The sequence below is a fragment of the Chiloscyllium plagiosum genome, unplaced genomic scaffold (assembly GCF_037043375.1).
Source record: "Chiloscyllium plagiosum isolate Xiang-an unplaced genomic scaffold, Cpla_swu_hap1 HiC_scaffold_2, whole genome shotgun sequence".
In the NCBI taxonomy this organism is placed as follows: Eukaryota; Metazoa; Chordata; class Chondrichthyes; order Orectolobiformes; family Hemiscylliidae; genus Chiloscyllium; species Chiloscyllium plagiosum.
Window position 1 is genome coordinate 66,265,996 of NW_028270140.1, and position 12,607 is coordinate 66,278,602.

At 42.4% G+C, this 12,607-nt stretch overlaps 1 protein-coding gene and 1 long non-coding RNA gene across 2 annotated transcripts in view; one reads left to right on the forward strand and one right to left on the reverse strand.

Annotated features, from left to right (window-relative positions):
• LOC122561584 (uncharacterized) overlaps positions 1–12,607 on the reverse strand; it is a 58,458-nt gene that overhangs the window by 26,944 nt on the left and 18,907 nt on the right. The gene's annotated exons all lie outside the window — the stretch shown is intronic.
• fbp1a (fructose-1,6-bisphosphatase 1a) overlaps positions 1–12,607 on the forward strand; it is a 32,195-nt gene that overhangs the window by 7,047 nt on the left and 12,541 nt on the right. The window contains exon 2 of the mRNA XM_043713388.2: positions 9,273–9,438. Coding sequence (XP_043569323.1) covers positions 9,273–9,438 — 166 coding nt within the window. The remainder of the gene's footprint in view (positions 1–9,272; positions 9,439–12,607) is intronic.

The following is a 12,607-nucleotide window of genomic DNA, read 5'->3' on the forward strand; positions in this document are numbered from 1 at the left end:
AGCCCTGTGTTGTGCTGGCCTTTTATCCTATTCTAAGATCAGACTAACCTACGTACCCTTTACTGTACTAATTTCCATGTGCCTATCCAAAAATCACTTAAATGTCCCTAATGTATCTGACCACTGCCAGCACTCGCCACTCTGTGTAAAGAACCTACCTCTGACATCTCCCCTAAACCTTAAAATTATGCCTCCTTGTGATAGCCATTTCCACTTTGGGAAAAATTCTGTCTATCCTCTTTATCTATGGCTCTGAACATCTTGTACATTTTTATCAAGTCACCTCTCATCCCTAGCTCCCTCAACATTTCTTCATAAGATAGGTCCTCCAGTCCAGGCAGCATCTGGGTCATCTCCTCTACACCCTCTCTAAAGCTTCCACATCTTTCCTATAATGAGGCACCAGTTCTGAACACAATATTCCAAATGTGGTCTAATCAGGACTCTATGGAGAACTGCAGCAAGGCCTTGCAACTCTTAAACTCAATCTCCCTGCTAATGAAAGCCAACACACCGGATGCCTTCTTAGCAATCTGGGTGGCAACTTTGAGGGATCTATGGACATGGATCCCAATATCCCTCTGTTCCTCCATACTGCCAAGAATCCTGCCTTTAACCCTATATTCTACATTCAAATTTGATCTTCCAAAGTGATTCACTTCACACTTTTCCAGGTTGAACTCCATCTGCCACTTATCAGCCCAGTTCTACATCTTGTCAATGTCTCATTGCAACCTACAACACCCCTCCACACTATCCACAACTCCATCAACCTTTGTGTCATCAGCAAACTTACTAACCTACCCTTCCACTTCCTCATCCAAATCATTTATAAAAATCACAAAGAGCAAAGGTCCCAGAACTGATCTCTGGAACATCATTGGTCACCAAGCTCCAGGCTGAATACTTTCCATCTACCATCACCCTCTGTCTTCTATGGGCCAGCCAATTCTGTATCCAGACAGACAGGTTTCCCCATATCCCATGCCTCCTTACTTTCTGAATGAGACTTCAAAGGGGAGCTTTATCAAACGCCTTGCTAAAATCCATGTACACCACATTCACTGCTCTACTTTCATCAATGTGATTTATCACATCCTCAAAGAATTCAGTAAGGCTTGTGAGGTGTGACCTGCCCTTCTCAAAGCCATGCTGACTATCTTTAATCAAACTATGGTTTTCCAAGTAATCATAAATCCTGTCTCTCCATCTTGTCCAACATTTTGCCCACCATTTACTTAAGACTGGTCTGTAATCACAAGGATTATCCCTATTCCCTTTCTTGAACAAGGGAATAACTTTTGCCATCTTCCAATCATCTAGTGCTACTCCAGTGGACAGTTAGGATGCAAAGCTCATTGCCAAAGGTGCAGCAATCTCTTCCCTCGCTTCCTGTAGAAACCTTGGTTATACCCTGTCTGGCCCAGGAAATTTGTCGATCCTTATGTATTTCAAGATTTTCAGTACGTCCTCCTTCCTAACATCAACCTGTTAGAGCAAGTATAGGACACCTTTAGGGTTTTGCTTAATCCTACCCGCTAAAGCTTTTTCATGCCCCCTTCTAGTTCTCCTAAGTCCATTCTTCAGTTCCTTCCTGGCTACCTTGTAATTCTCTAGAGCCCTGTCTGATCCTTGTCTCCCCACCTTACATAAGCTTCCTTCCTCCTCTTGTCTAGATGTTTCACATCCCTTGTCACCCAAGGTTCTTTCAACTTTCCCTCCCTTGCCTCAGTGGGACAAATCTGTCCAGCACTATCAGCAGATGCTGCTTAAACAACCTCCACATTTCTGTTGTGCAGTTCCCTGAGAACATCTGATCCCAATTTAGGCACCCCAGTTCCTGCCTAATAGCATTATAATTCCCCCTCCCCCAATTAAATACTTTCCCACACAGTCTGCTCCTATCCCTCTCCATGACTATAGTAAAAGTCATTGGGTTGTGATCATTAGCACCAAAATGCCCTCTCACCAAGAGATCTGACACTTGGTATGGTTTGTTGCCAAGCACCAAATCTAATATGGCTTCTCCTCTAGTTGGCCTATCTACATATGGAGTCAGGAATCTTTCCTGGACACACCTGTCTAAAATTGCTCCATCCAAACTAGTAGGTTCCAATCAATATTAGGGAAGTTGAAGTCCCCCATGACAACAACCCTGTTACTTCTGCACATTTCCAGAATCTGCTCCTCCATGTGTTTGTTACTATTGAGGGGCCTGTAGAAAACTCCCAACAAAGTTACCACTCCTTTCCTATTTGACTTCCACCCATACTGACTCTGCAGACAAACCCTCCTCAATGATTTCCCTTCCTGCAGCTGTGATACTATCACTGATTTAGCAATGTCACTCCTCCATCTCTTTTACCTTCTCTCTCTCTGCCCCGCCTCCTATTCTTTTTGAAACATCTAAACCCTGGAACATCCAACAACCATTCCTGCCCCTGTGATATCCAAGTCTCAGTAATGGCCACAACATAGTAGAACTAACTGTGAAGTGCTATGTTCTTTTAATGATCTAATACATTCTTCTAGTACCTTTTTAAAATTCATATGGCGATAAAAGAGTGCTATCTGTGAAAGTTTATAAAAGACTGACCAACCTGAACTAAAGTCATATTTCCTGGGAATGATATAATAAAAAACAAAACAGCAGCAGCCAGAAAATCAACTCTTTGCTAATGCACCAGTATTATCTTCTAAATTTCAAACTGCACGGAGTTGAAAGACTGAAATATTGCACCAGCAGAAAAGCAGTAGATTTAAACATCTACAGTGTCTATATATTTCTTGAGCTTCCTTTGATTAATTCCTAAGACTTTTTAAATTGCATACCTTGTTATTAGGCAAATATAAGTTATGGTGTCTTTTTAAAAGTCAATGTCTGAGTGGTGTTCAATTTGTACTGTTTTGCAAAGTTTAATAGTCTACTTCTTAATTCTCTAGTCATGTTGACACCACATTTGTAGTTCAAACTTCATTACAAGGATCATGAGCTAGAGTCATAGAGTAGAGATGTACAGCACGGAAACAAATCCTTTGGTCCAATTCGTCCATGCCAACCAGATATCCCAACCCAATCTAGTCCCATCTGCCAGCGCCCACCCCATATCCCTCCAAACATTTCCTATTTATATACCCATGGTTGCAATTGTACCAGCCTCCACCACTTCCTCTGGCAGCTCATTCCATACATGTACCACCCTCTGCATGAAAAAGTTGCCCCTTAGGTCTCTTTTATATCTTCCCCTCTCACCCTAAACCTATGCCCTATAGTTCTGAACGCCCCCACCCCAGGGGAAAAAACTTTGTCTATTTACCCTATCCATGCTCCTCATGGTTTTATAAACCTCTAAGGTCACCCACAGCCTCCGACGCTCCAGGGAAAACAGCCCCAGCCTGTTCAATCTCTCCCTATAGCTCAAGTTCTCCAACCCTGGCAACATCCTTGTAAATCTTTTCTGAACTCTTTCAAGTTTCACAACATCTTTCCGATAGGAAGGAGACCAGATTACACGCAAAATTCCAACAGTGACCTAACCAATGTCCTGTACAGCCGCAACATGACCTCCCAACTCCTGTACTCAGTACTCTGACCAATAAAAGAAAGCATACTAAATGCCACCTTTACTATCCTATCTAGCTGCAACTCCACTTTCAAAGAGCTATATACCTGCACTCCAAGGTCTCTTTGTTCAGCAACTCTCCCGAGGACCTTACCATTAAGTGTATAAGTCCTGCTAAGATTTGCTTTCCCAAAGTGCAGCACCTCACATTTATCTAAATTATACTCCATCTGCCACTTCTCAGCCCATTGGCCCAGCTCATCAAGGTCCTGTATGATGCACCTCCAATTTTGGTGTAATCTGCAAACTTACTAACTATACGTCTTATGCTCACATCCAAACTATTTATAGAAATGATGAAAAGTAGTGGATCCAGCACCAACCCGTATGGCACTCCACTGGTCACAGGTCTCCGTAGAAAAACAACCCTCCATCACCACCCCCGGTCCTCTACCTTTGAGCCAGTTCTGTATCCAAATGGCTAGTTCTCCCTGTATTCCATGAGATCCTAACCTTGCTAACCAGACTCCCATTGGGAACCTTGTCGTCTTACTGACGTCCATATAGATCACATCTATCATTCTGCCCTCATCAATCCTCTTTGTTACTTCTTCAAAAAACTTGATCAAGTTTGTGAGACATGATTTCCAACGCACAAGGCCATGTTGACTATCCCTAATCAGTCCTTGCCTTTCCAAATACATGTATATCCTGTCCCTCAGGATTTCCTCCAACAACTTACCCACCACCGACGTTAGGCTCACTGGTCTATAGTTCCCTGCCTTGCCCTTACCTCCTTTCTTAAAACAGTGACGCCACGTTAGCCAATCTCCAGCCTTTCAGCACCTCATCAGTAAGTATCAATGAATCAATATCTCAGTAAGAGACCCAGTAATCACTTCCCTAGCTTTCCACAGAGTTCTAACAATACCTGAATTTTACACCAATATAATTTCAGTAAAGTCTTCTGTCCAGCTATTTCATGAGCTCCAAATCTTTGATTTCAACTGGTCAGGCTAATTTTAATTACTTTTCATGAACTTCTAGTCAGATATCCGTATCTGGGAGTTCACCACATAGTCATCAGGTATTTGGATGATAAAGAAAAGCTTAATTTGTTCAGCACTTTTTACAAGCAGTAGACATCTCAAAGCATTATATAGTTTTTGAAGTATTGTGAAGAAAAGCAGCAACTAATTTTGTTCACATCAAGCTTCTACAACAGTAACCTGATATGTCATCAGTTGGTTGAGGGATGAATATTGGCCAGGAAACTGGGCAGCTCCCCAGACTACTTTGATAGTTTCAAGGCGTCCTTTACAATCATCAGAGCACACAGAGTGGGCTCCAGCTTTTCTGAAAGATAGCACCATTTGACAGGGTAGCACAGCCATAAATTGCAGTGTTGCTCTGTGAGCTTATTACATGGTGTTGAAGTGGAGCTAGGATTCAGTGTTTTGAGCTGTATAGAAACACAGCTATTGAAAAAGAAAAACTGAATTTTTTAAAGTTGGTGGAAGCTGCTAAAAATCAGTAAATCACAAAAATGTAACAAAGAAGCTGGTTACAGCTGAAAGCACTGGGTAAGGTACAATATCTGCAAATATTTCTCTCCTAACACTGTTTTTGAAATGAAAGGTGATATGTAGCAAAACTTGCAGTCTTTTCAGTTGCAATGACGATGTTATGAAATTGCCAAAATTGCAATTAACAAGTCAGAACAGCTAAGAATAGGCACACTTTTATCATTGGCGAGGAGAGAATTTCCATCCTAAATCTCTCTCGAGACCAAAAAAATGGACAGCAACCTTTTTGAAGCCTTGATGGCACGTTTCAAATCTCAAATTCCATATTAAATGAAAAAAGAATCAAATAATCAACATGCCATTGTATTAAAATAGTTATCAGAATCCTGTGAACCTGTGCAACTGCAAGACCATCGAAGTAAAGACAGGATTGGAATAAACATAAGAGGTTTCATAGTGAGGGCACATCTACTGAGCAGAATCCTACTCTCAGGAAAGCAAATTGATATGTACAGAAGTGCTGGTTTATAAGTATGTGTGTGTGTGTGTCTGTGTCCTTGAGTTATGCTGATAGATATTCCAAACTGAAAGAGCAGAGTGCTTGTGGATAAACAGCAGTATGCAAAGGACACCACATAAAAGGAAAGCAGTGCTTTCACTACTAAAGCACAGATTATTTTATACTCAATCAGTTGGCTAAAAAGAAATATGATGAGCAATTACAGATGGCCACTGTACCCATTATAATACGTTGTTCCAGTCTAGTCAATGGCTTTGTGACTTTTGGACTGACACTGGGGAAGGGACACATCAACTCATAATAAAATGTCAGATAGACACCAGTGCATCATGCAATATCATGCCCTTCATGGACCAGGTGAAGTGGCTCATAATTATGATCTGAAAATGAATCCCTTTTAAAGCAAGTTTGTGACTACCATGATGGATTCATAGTTGTGCAACGAAAACAGATTACACCAAGAGTCCCAGTGCAATGACAAGAATAAAGCTCTGGAATACCAGATCCACATATAGCAAACAAAAGCCACTCATCTCAGTTGGAGCAGTCTGAAGCTTGGACTGATAACCTTCAACATGTCAAAAGACATTTGCAGCAGCTTTCTAACTACCTTTTGGATGCTGTATCCAATATACAGATGGCTGTTCATGCCATTGGCATTTCCACAGCTCCAGAGAATATCATGAAGATAGTCTGAAATAGTTAGCTTCAGCTTCCTGGAGTGGAAATTATAGTGAATGACCTGCTAATTTATGGATGTGGAGACCTTCTGGAAGTAGCCATTGCTGACCATGATCAAAATCTTGTGTCACGAATAGATAGATTGCCAGATTAAACCTGAAGCTGACAAGAAAAGATGTAATTAGGAATTCCCAAAGTCAAATACATAGACTATGTACTGACAGCAAAGCATCTTCACCCAAATCCTGAAAAGATGAGAACTGTATCAGCAATGTGCTGATCAACTTCTATAAATAAGTAAATGATTTGTTCAATTTGTCAACTGTTTAGCAAGTCTCTTGGTCAATTTGTAACTGGAGTGTGAATCATTATGTCAACCCATTGCCAAAGACATGCACAAAACAAGTGGCTCTTACTAAAATCAAACCACTAGTGATGGAAATAAATGATGGATTGCCATGTAGTGTGAGAGACAGTGAGATTGGAATTGGAGCAAACTTAATGCAACAAGGACTACCAATTTCATTTGCATCCAGGGTATTAACACAAATGGGATGATGCTACAATCTGATCAAGAAAGAGTGCCTGGACATTATCATTGCTTGTGAACATTTTCATCAGTACCTATTTGCATTAGACAATGTGAAAATCAAGCCTGACTTCAAGCCACTTCAGATCATTTTCCTCAACCCTCTACACTCTGCTCCAAAGTGTCTGAGAGAATGTATCTTTGTAACTGTAATAACAATTTGGATGTGACATACAAGTAAAGAAAACAGATGTACATTGTTGGCATACTGTCAAGAGGAGCACTTCCTATGTAGGACATTGTTACAGTGTGAATTCTTACTGCTTCAAACAGCAGCTTGTCATGATATGACCCAGCAGACACACTGAACCAAACAAACAAGCACCTGGCTCAAATCAAGCAAACTAGCAAACAAGGTGCAACTTCCTAAGTGTTGTAAGAAGTAGTGATGAAAAGCTGTTCTTCAAGCCTGAAAGTTATTATTGCATTTATAAAAATGTGTCTGGGCATACAAAGATGAAGTAACTATGCAAGATTACAATATTATTGTTTTACCAATAGGAGGCATGCTAAAACACATTATGGAAACTACTAAAGAAATTAAATGAAGTCTGAGGAAGTCAAAAGAATATCTCTACTGGTCAAATATGAATAATGAAATCAATAATTACATGAAGCAGTGCAATGCTTCTTGTATTGAGGACCACTAATGACATCTGACATCCCAGACAGGCCATTTAATAAAACTGGGCGTAGCCTTTTTCACACAGGATCTGATTATTTTGTCACCATAGAGTACCATTATTACTACTAAGAAGTAGATCAGCTGACATCAATGACAAACATTGAGATTGTTAAATACCCAAAAACAAACTTCAATTGTCATAGTATTCCAGATATGCAATGAGTGACAAGTTCACGAGTGAAGAAGTCAGCCATCTCCAAGAATTGACAAATACAAGACCATATATCATCATCTTACTACGGTCAGTCAAATGGAAAGACTGAAGTGGCAGTGAAAGTTGTCAAATAAATTGTATATGAATTGAGAAAATGCAACACTGATGTACACAAAGCAATCTTCAAGTGGAGAGTAGTTCAGTACAAGTTCATACCTCGCACAAACTATTCTTCAAAAAAGCTAGTAAAGCCAGAAGTGGTAACATGCATAAATGATAAAATCAAGGTAAAATGGTGGAAAGCCACATTTCTTCATCAATGTTGAACATCCGAAAGCCAGTCAGGATACAAACATTCAACACTCTCAACCATCATCATGCCAAAGATCTTAGGATCCATGCAGAGCAATTGTCACTTCAATTGTGAATTAACAAATATCATTGTAATCAGATACACATAAATGCAACTGGAGAAGCTGTTCCTTCACCACAGTCAACCATTTGGGAAAACTTATCATTTGCCCAGACCGTCAACAAACTAACAGTCACAGAGATCTGCAGCATCCCAGCAATGGGGACAACGGCAGTCACTACAACAAGAAGTGGCATGGGAACAACGTTTTCCCTAGAGAAACAATATTACTCAAATGAAAGAATGATGATAAATATACCATTAAGAGACCTGTATGATTTAAGTATGCAATGCATGTGCAAAGACTGATGAGAATAACAAACTGCTCATGTATGAGAATAGTTGTAAACATCGGGAAAAACTTAATAATTCAGTAAATAATAAAATCATTTTTTGTGTTCTTTTGGAGGAAAATGGGAATGTGTATGATGCAATATTATACTAATGTACCTCCTGGCTTGCCATTGTGATGTGATTTTTCACTGCAAAAAACTCACTGCAGACTTGCAGCCAATTCATTAAAATATAAACAAACCTAGCCTGATGCCCCCTCAGCTCATAACTGAGAGAAAAGGATTAGTTTTATTACAGAACTTTTGCATCTGTATAATAGGACAGTGAGAGACAATTGTCTTTAATGATCTGCATTCCAGCATCCTCCTTTTACACCTGAAATGATGGACTATATATGCTAAATAATAAAACCAGTTATAGCATGACACCTTCCTGCCAAAAGATGCATTAATGACCATATCTTAGTGACACTTTTTGTCTGTTTACAGCGGCAGACAATGAGTTATCAAATAACACTCATTAATGCACAATAACAATCACAACAAAGTGATCTCCAGCTACAAGGATTGCTCTCTGTTTTTGTTCATTAAGAACTGAGCCTGTTTAATTCTAAGGGATTTTTTAAAAACCAATAAGATATATCACTCCTGGACTGTTTGTAAATAAGATATTGATGTTTAAAACAGGGCAAATATCGGTAATAGAGAAGTTGTTGAACTTTAGTAAAATATTAGCTTGAACAGTATTCACAGATATTGAATGCACCAATTTAACAGAAATGTTATATGAATGTTGGTTTGTACAAACCCTTCTTGAATAATAATGCTGCTATCCAACTCGTTTTCTAGTTATGGGCTTTCTGGAAGCACAGTCAATGTGACAGGAGATGAGGTGAAGAAGCTTGATGTACTTGCCAATGACATGGTAATAAACATGTTAAAATCTTCATTCAGCACTTGTGTTCTTGTGTCTGAAGAAGAAAACAATGCCATCATCGTGGATTCAGATCAACAGGTTAGTTCCTGGGGTTTTGTGTTTATTGTAAAGGCACCATTTCCTTTAAAATTGGAAGGCATTTGGTGTTTGGATAAATACCACCATATGCTGTATATGATTTGGGGATAATATATACTCTTTAGGAAGGATATTATTAAATTGGAAAGGATGCCAGATTTATAAATGTTTATAAAATCATGAGGGCCTAGATAAGGTGAACAGCAAAGTTCTTTTCCCCTAGGGTAGGGGATTTCAAAACTAGAGAACATAATCTCAAGATGAGAGGGGAAACATTTAAAAGGCATTGAGGGCAACTGTTTCATGCAAAGGGTGATGCATATATGGAATGAACTGCCAGAGGAAGTGGTAGATGCAGGTACAGCTGCAACATTTAAAAGACATTTGAACATGAATAGGTAAGGTTTAGAGGGATATGGGCTAAACACAGACAAATGGGACTAGTTTAGTTTAAGAAACCTGGTTAGCATATATCAGTTGGGCAGAAGGGTCTGTTTCCATGCTATATGACTCTATGACCCAGTGCACTAAATATTTCTCAAATTGTCCCATCTAGGAGTAGCCTCTAATTTCACGTATGTATTTACTACGTATCTGTGAATTTAAACTTGCACAATGCTATCAACATCTTGTAGCTAGTAGCACATTATTTTGATTGTTAACACTCTTTAAAGGAGCACAGAATCATTAGGCAGTATCTTATAGGAGCCTGAGTAAAGTAAGCTATGGTGAGATGTGCAGCAGCGTCAGCCAAGAGGTCCAGTGAGGCCCATCTCAACATTGGGTGAATCTCTTGCCATCTCTTCTGCTTTTCACATGTGGAATGGCAGGTTTTTTTGCTAGGTAGTGGCAAGTTGATAATTAATCTGCTAAATTACAGTTAAATTAATCTGCCTTATTTACAGCCCAATTTGCCTCATTAATATTCAGCTTTCTCTCTGGTGCCCTGTAGATTTAGCTCATCACTTTTTCAAAGGACCCCATATTGGACACTGGGCACTGACATCCCAGGGCACACTCCAAGAACACTGGCCACATGCACTCCATGTCCACAGACTTTGGCATTTGATATGTACCAGCCTCTAACAATCCTCATGGAGAAAGTGAGAACTGCAGATGCTGGAGCTCAGAGGTGAAAATGTGTTGCTGGAAAAGCGCATCAGGTCAGGCAGCATCCAAGGAGCAGGAGAAGAGACGTTTCGGGCATGAGACCTTCTTCAGGAATGAGGAATGTATGCCAAGCAGGCTAAGATAAAAGGTGGGGAGGAGAGACTTGGGGGAGGGGCGTTGGAAATGCGATAGGTGGAAGGAGGTTAAGGTGAGGGTGATAGGCCGGAGTGGGGGTGGAGGCGGAGAGGTCAGGAAGAAGATTGCAGGTTAGGAAGGTAGTGCTGAGTTCGAGGGTTGGGACTGCGACAAGGTGGGGGGAGGGGAAATGAGGAAACTGGAGAAATCTGAGTTCATCCCTTGTGGTTGGAGGGTTCCTAGGCGGAAGATGAGGTGCTCTTCCTCCAGCCGTCGTGTTGCTATGGTCTGGTGATGGAGGAGTCCAAGGACCTGCATGTCCTTGGTGGAGTGGGAGGGGGAGTTGAAGTGTTGAGCCACGGGGTGGTTGGGTTGGTTGGTCCGGGTGTCCCAGAGGTGTTCTCTGAAACGTTCCGCAAGTAGGCAGCCTGCCTCCCCAATATAGAGGAGGCCACATCGGGTGCAGCGGATGCAGTAAATGATGTGTGTGGAGGTGCAGGTGAATTTGTGGTGGATATGGAAGGATCCCTTGGGGCCTTGGAGGGAAGTAAGGGGGGAGGTGTGGGCGCAGGTTTTGCATTTCTTGCGGTTGCAGGGGAATGTGCCGGGGGTGGGGGGTGTGGGGTGTGGACCTGACGAGGGAGTCACGGAGGGAGTGGTCTTTTCGGAATGCTGATAGGGGAGGGGAGGGAAGTATATCCCTGGTGGTGGAGTCCGTTTGGAGGTGGTGGAAATGACGACGGATGATACGATGTATATGGAGGTTGGTGGGGTGGTAGGTGAGGACCAGTGGGGTTCTGTCCTGGTGGCGATTGGAGGGGCGGGGTTCAAGGGCTGAGGAGCGGGAAGTGGAGGAGATGCGGTGGAGAGCATCGTCGATCACGTCTGGGGGAAAATTGCGGTCTTTGAAGAAGGAGGCCATCTGGGTTGTTCTGTATTGGAACTGGTCCTCCTGGGAACAGATGCGGCGGAGACTAAGGAATTGGGAATATGGGATGGTGTTTTTACAGGGGGCAGAGGCAAGCATACCCTTCCACTGACACTCTCCTTCGACTGACTGAACTGGTCCTTACTCTGAACAACTTCTCTTTCCAATCCTCCCACTTCCTCCAAACCAAAGGAGTAGCCATGGGCACCCACATGGGCCCCAGCTATGCCTGCCTCTTTGTAGGATATGTGGAACAGTCCATCTTCCGCAGCTACACTGGCACCACCCCCCCACCTTTTCCTCCGCTACATCGATGACTGTATCAGCGCTGCCTCGTGCTCCCACGAGGAGGTTGAACAGTTCATACACTTTACCAACACCTTCCACCCCGACCTCAAATTTACCTGGACCGTCTCAGACTCCTCCCTCCCCTTCCTAGACCTCTCCATTTCTATCTCGGGCGACCGAATCAACACGGACATTTACTATAAACCGACCAACTCCCACAGCTACCTAGACTACACCTCCTCCCACCCTGCCCCCTGTAAAAACGCCATCCCATATTCCCAATTCCCTAGTCTCTGCTCCCAGGAGGACCAGTTCCAGTACCGAACAACCCAGATGGCCTCCTTCTTCAAAGACCGCAATTTTCCCCCAGACGTGATCGACGATGCTCTCCACCACATCTTCTCCACTTCCCGCTCCTCAGCCCTTGAGCCCCGCCCCTCCAATCGCCACCAGGACAGAACCCCACTGGTCCTCACCTACCATCCCACCAACCTCCATATACATCGTATCACCCGTCGTCATTTCCGCCACCTCCAAACGGACCCCACCACCAGGGATATATTTCCCACCCCTCCCCTATCAGCGTTCCGAAAAGACCACTCCCTCCATGACTCCCTCGTCAGGTCCACACCCCCCACCAACCCAACCTCCACTCCCGGTACCTTCCCCTGCAACTGCAAGAAATGCAAAACCTGCGCCCACACCTCC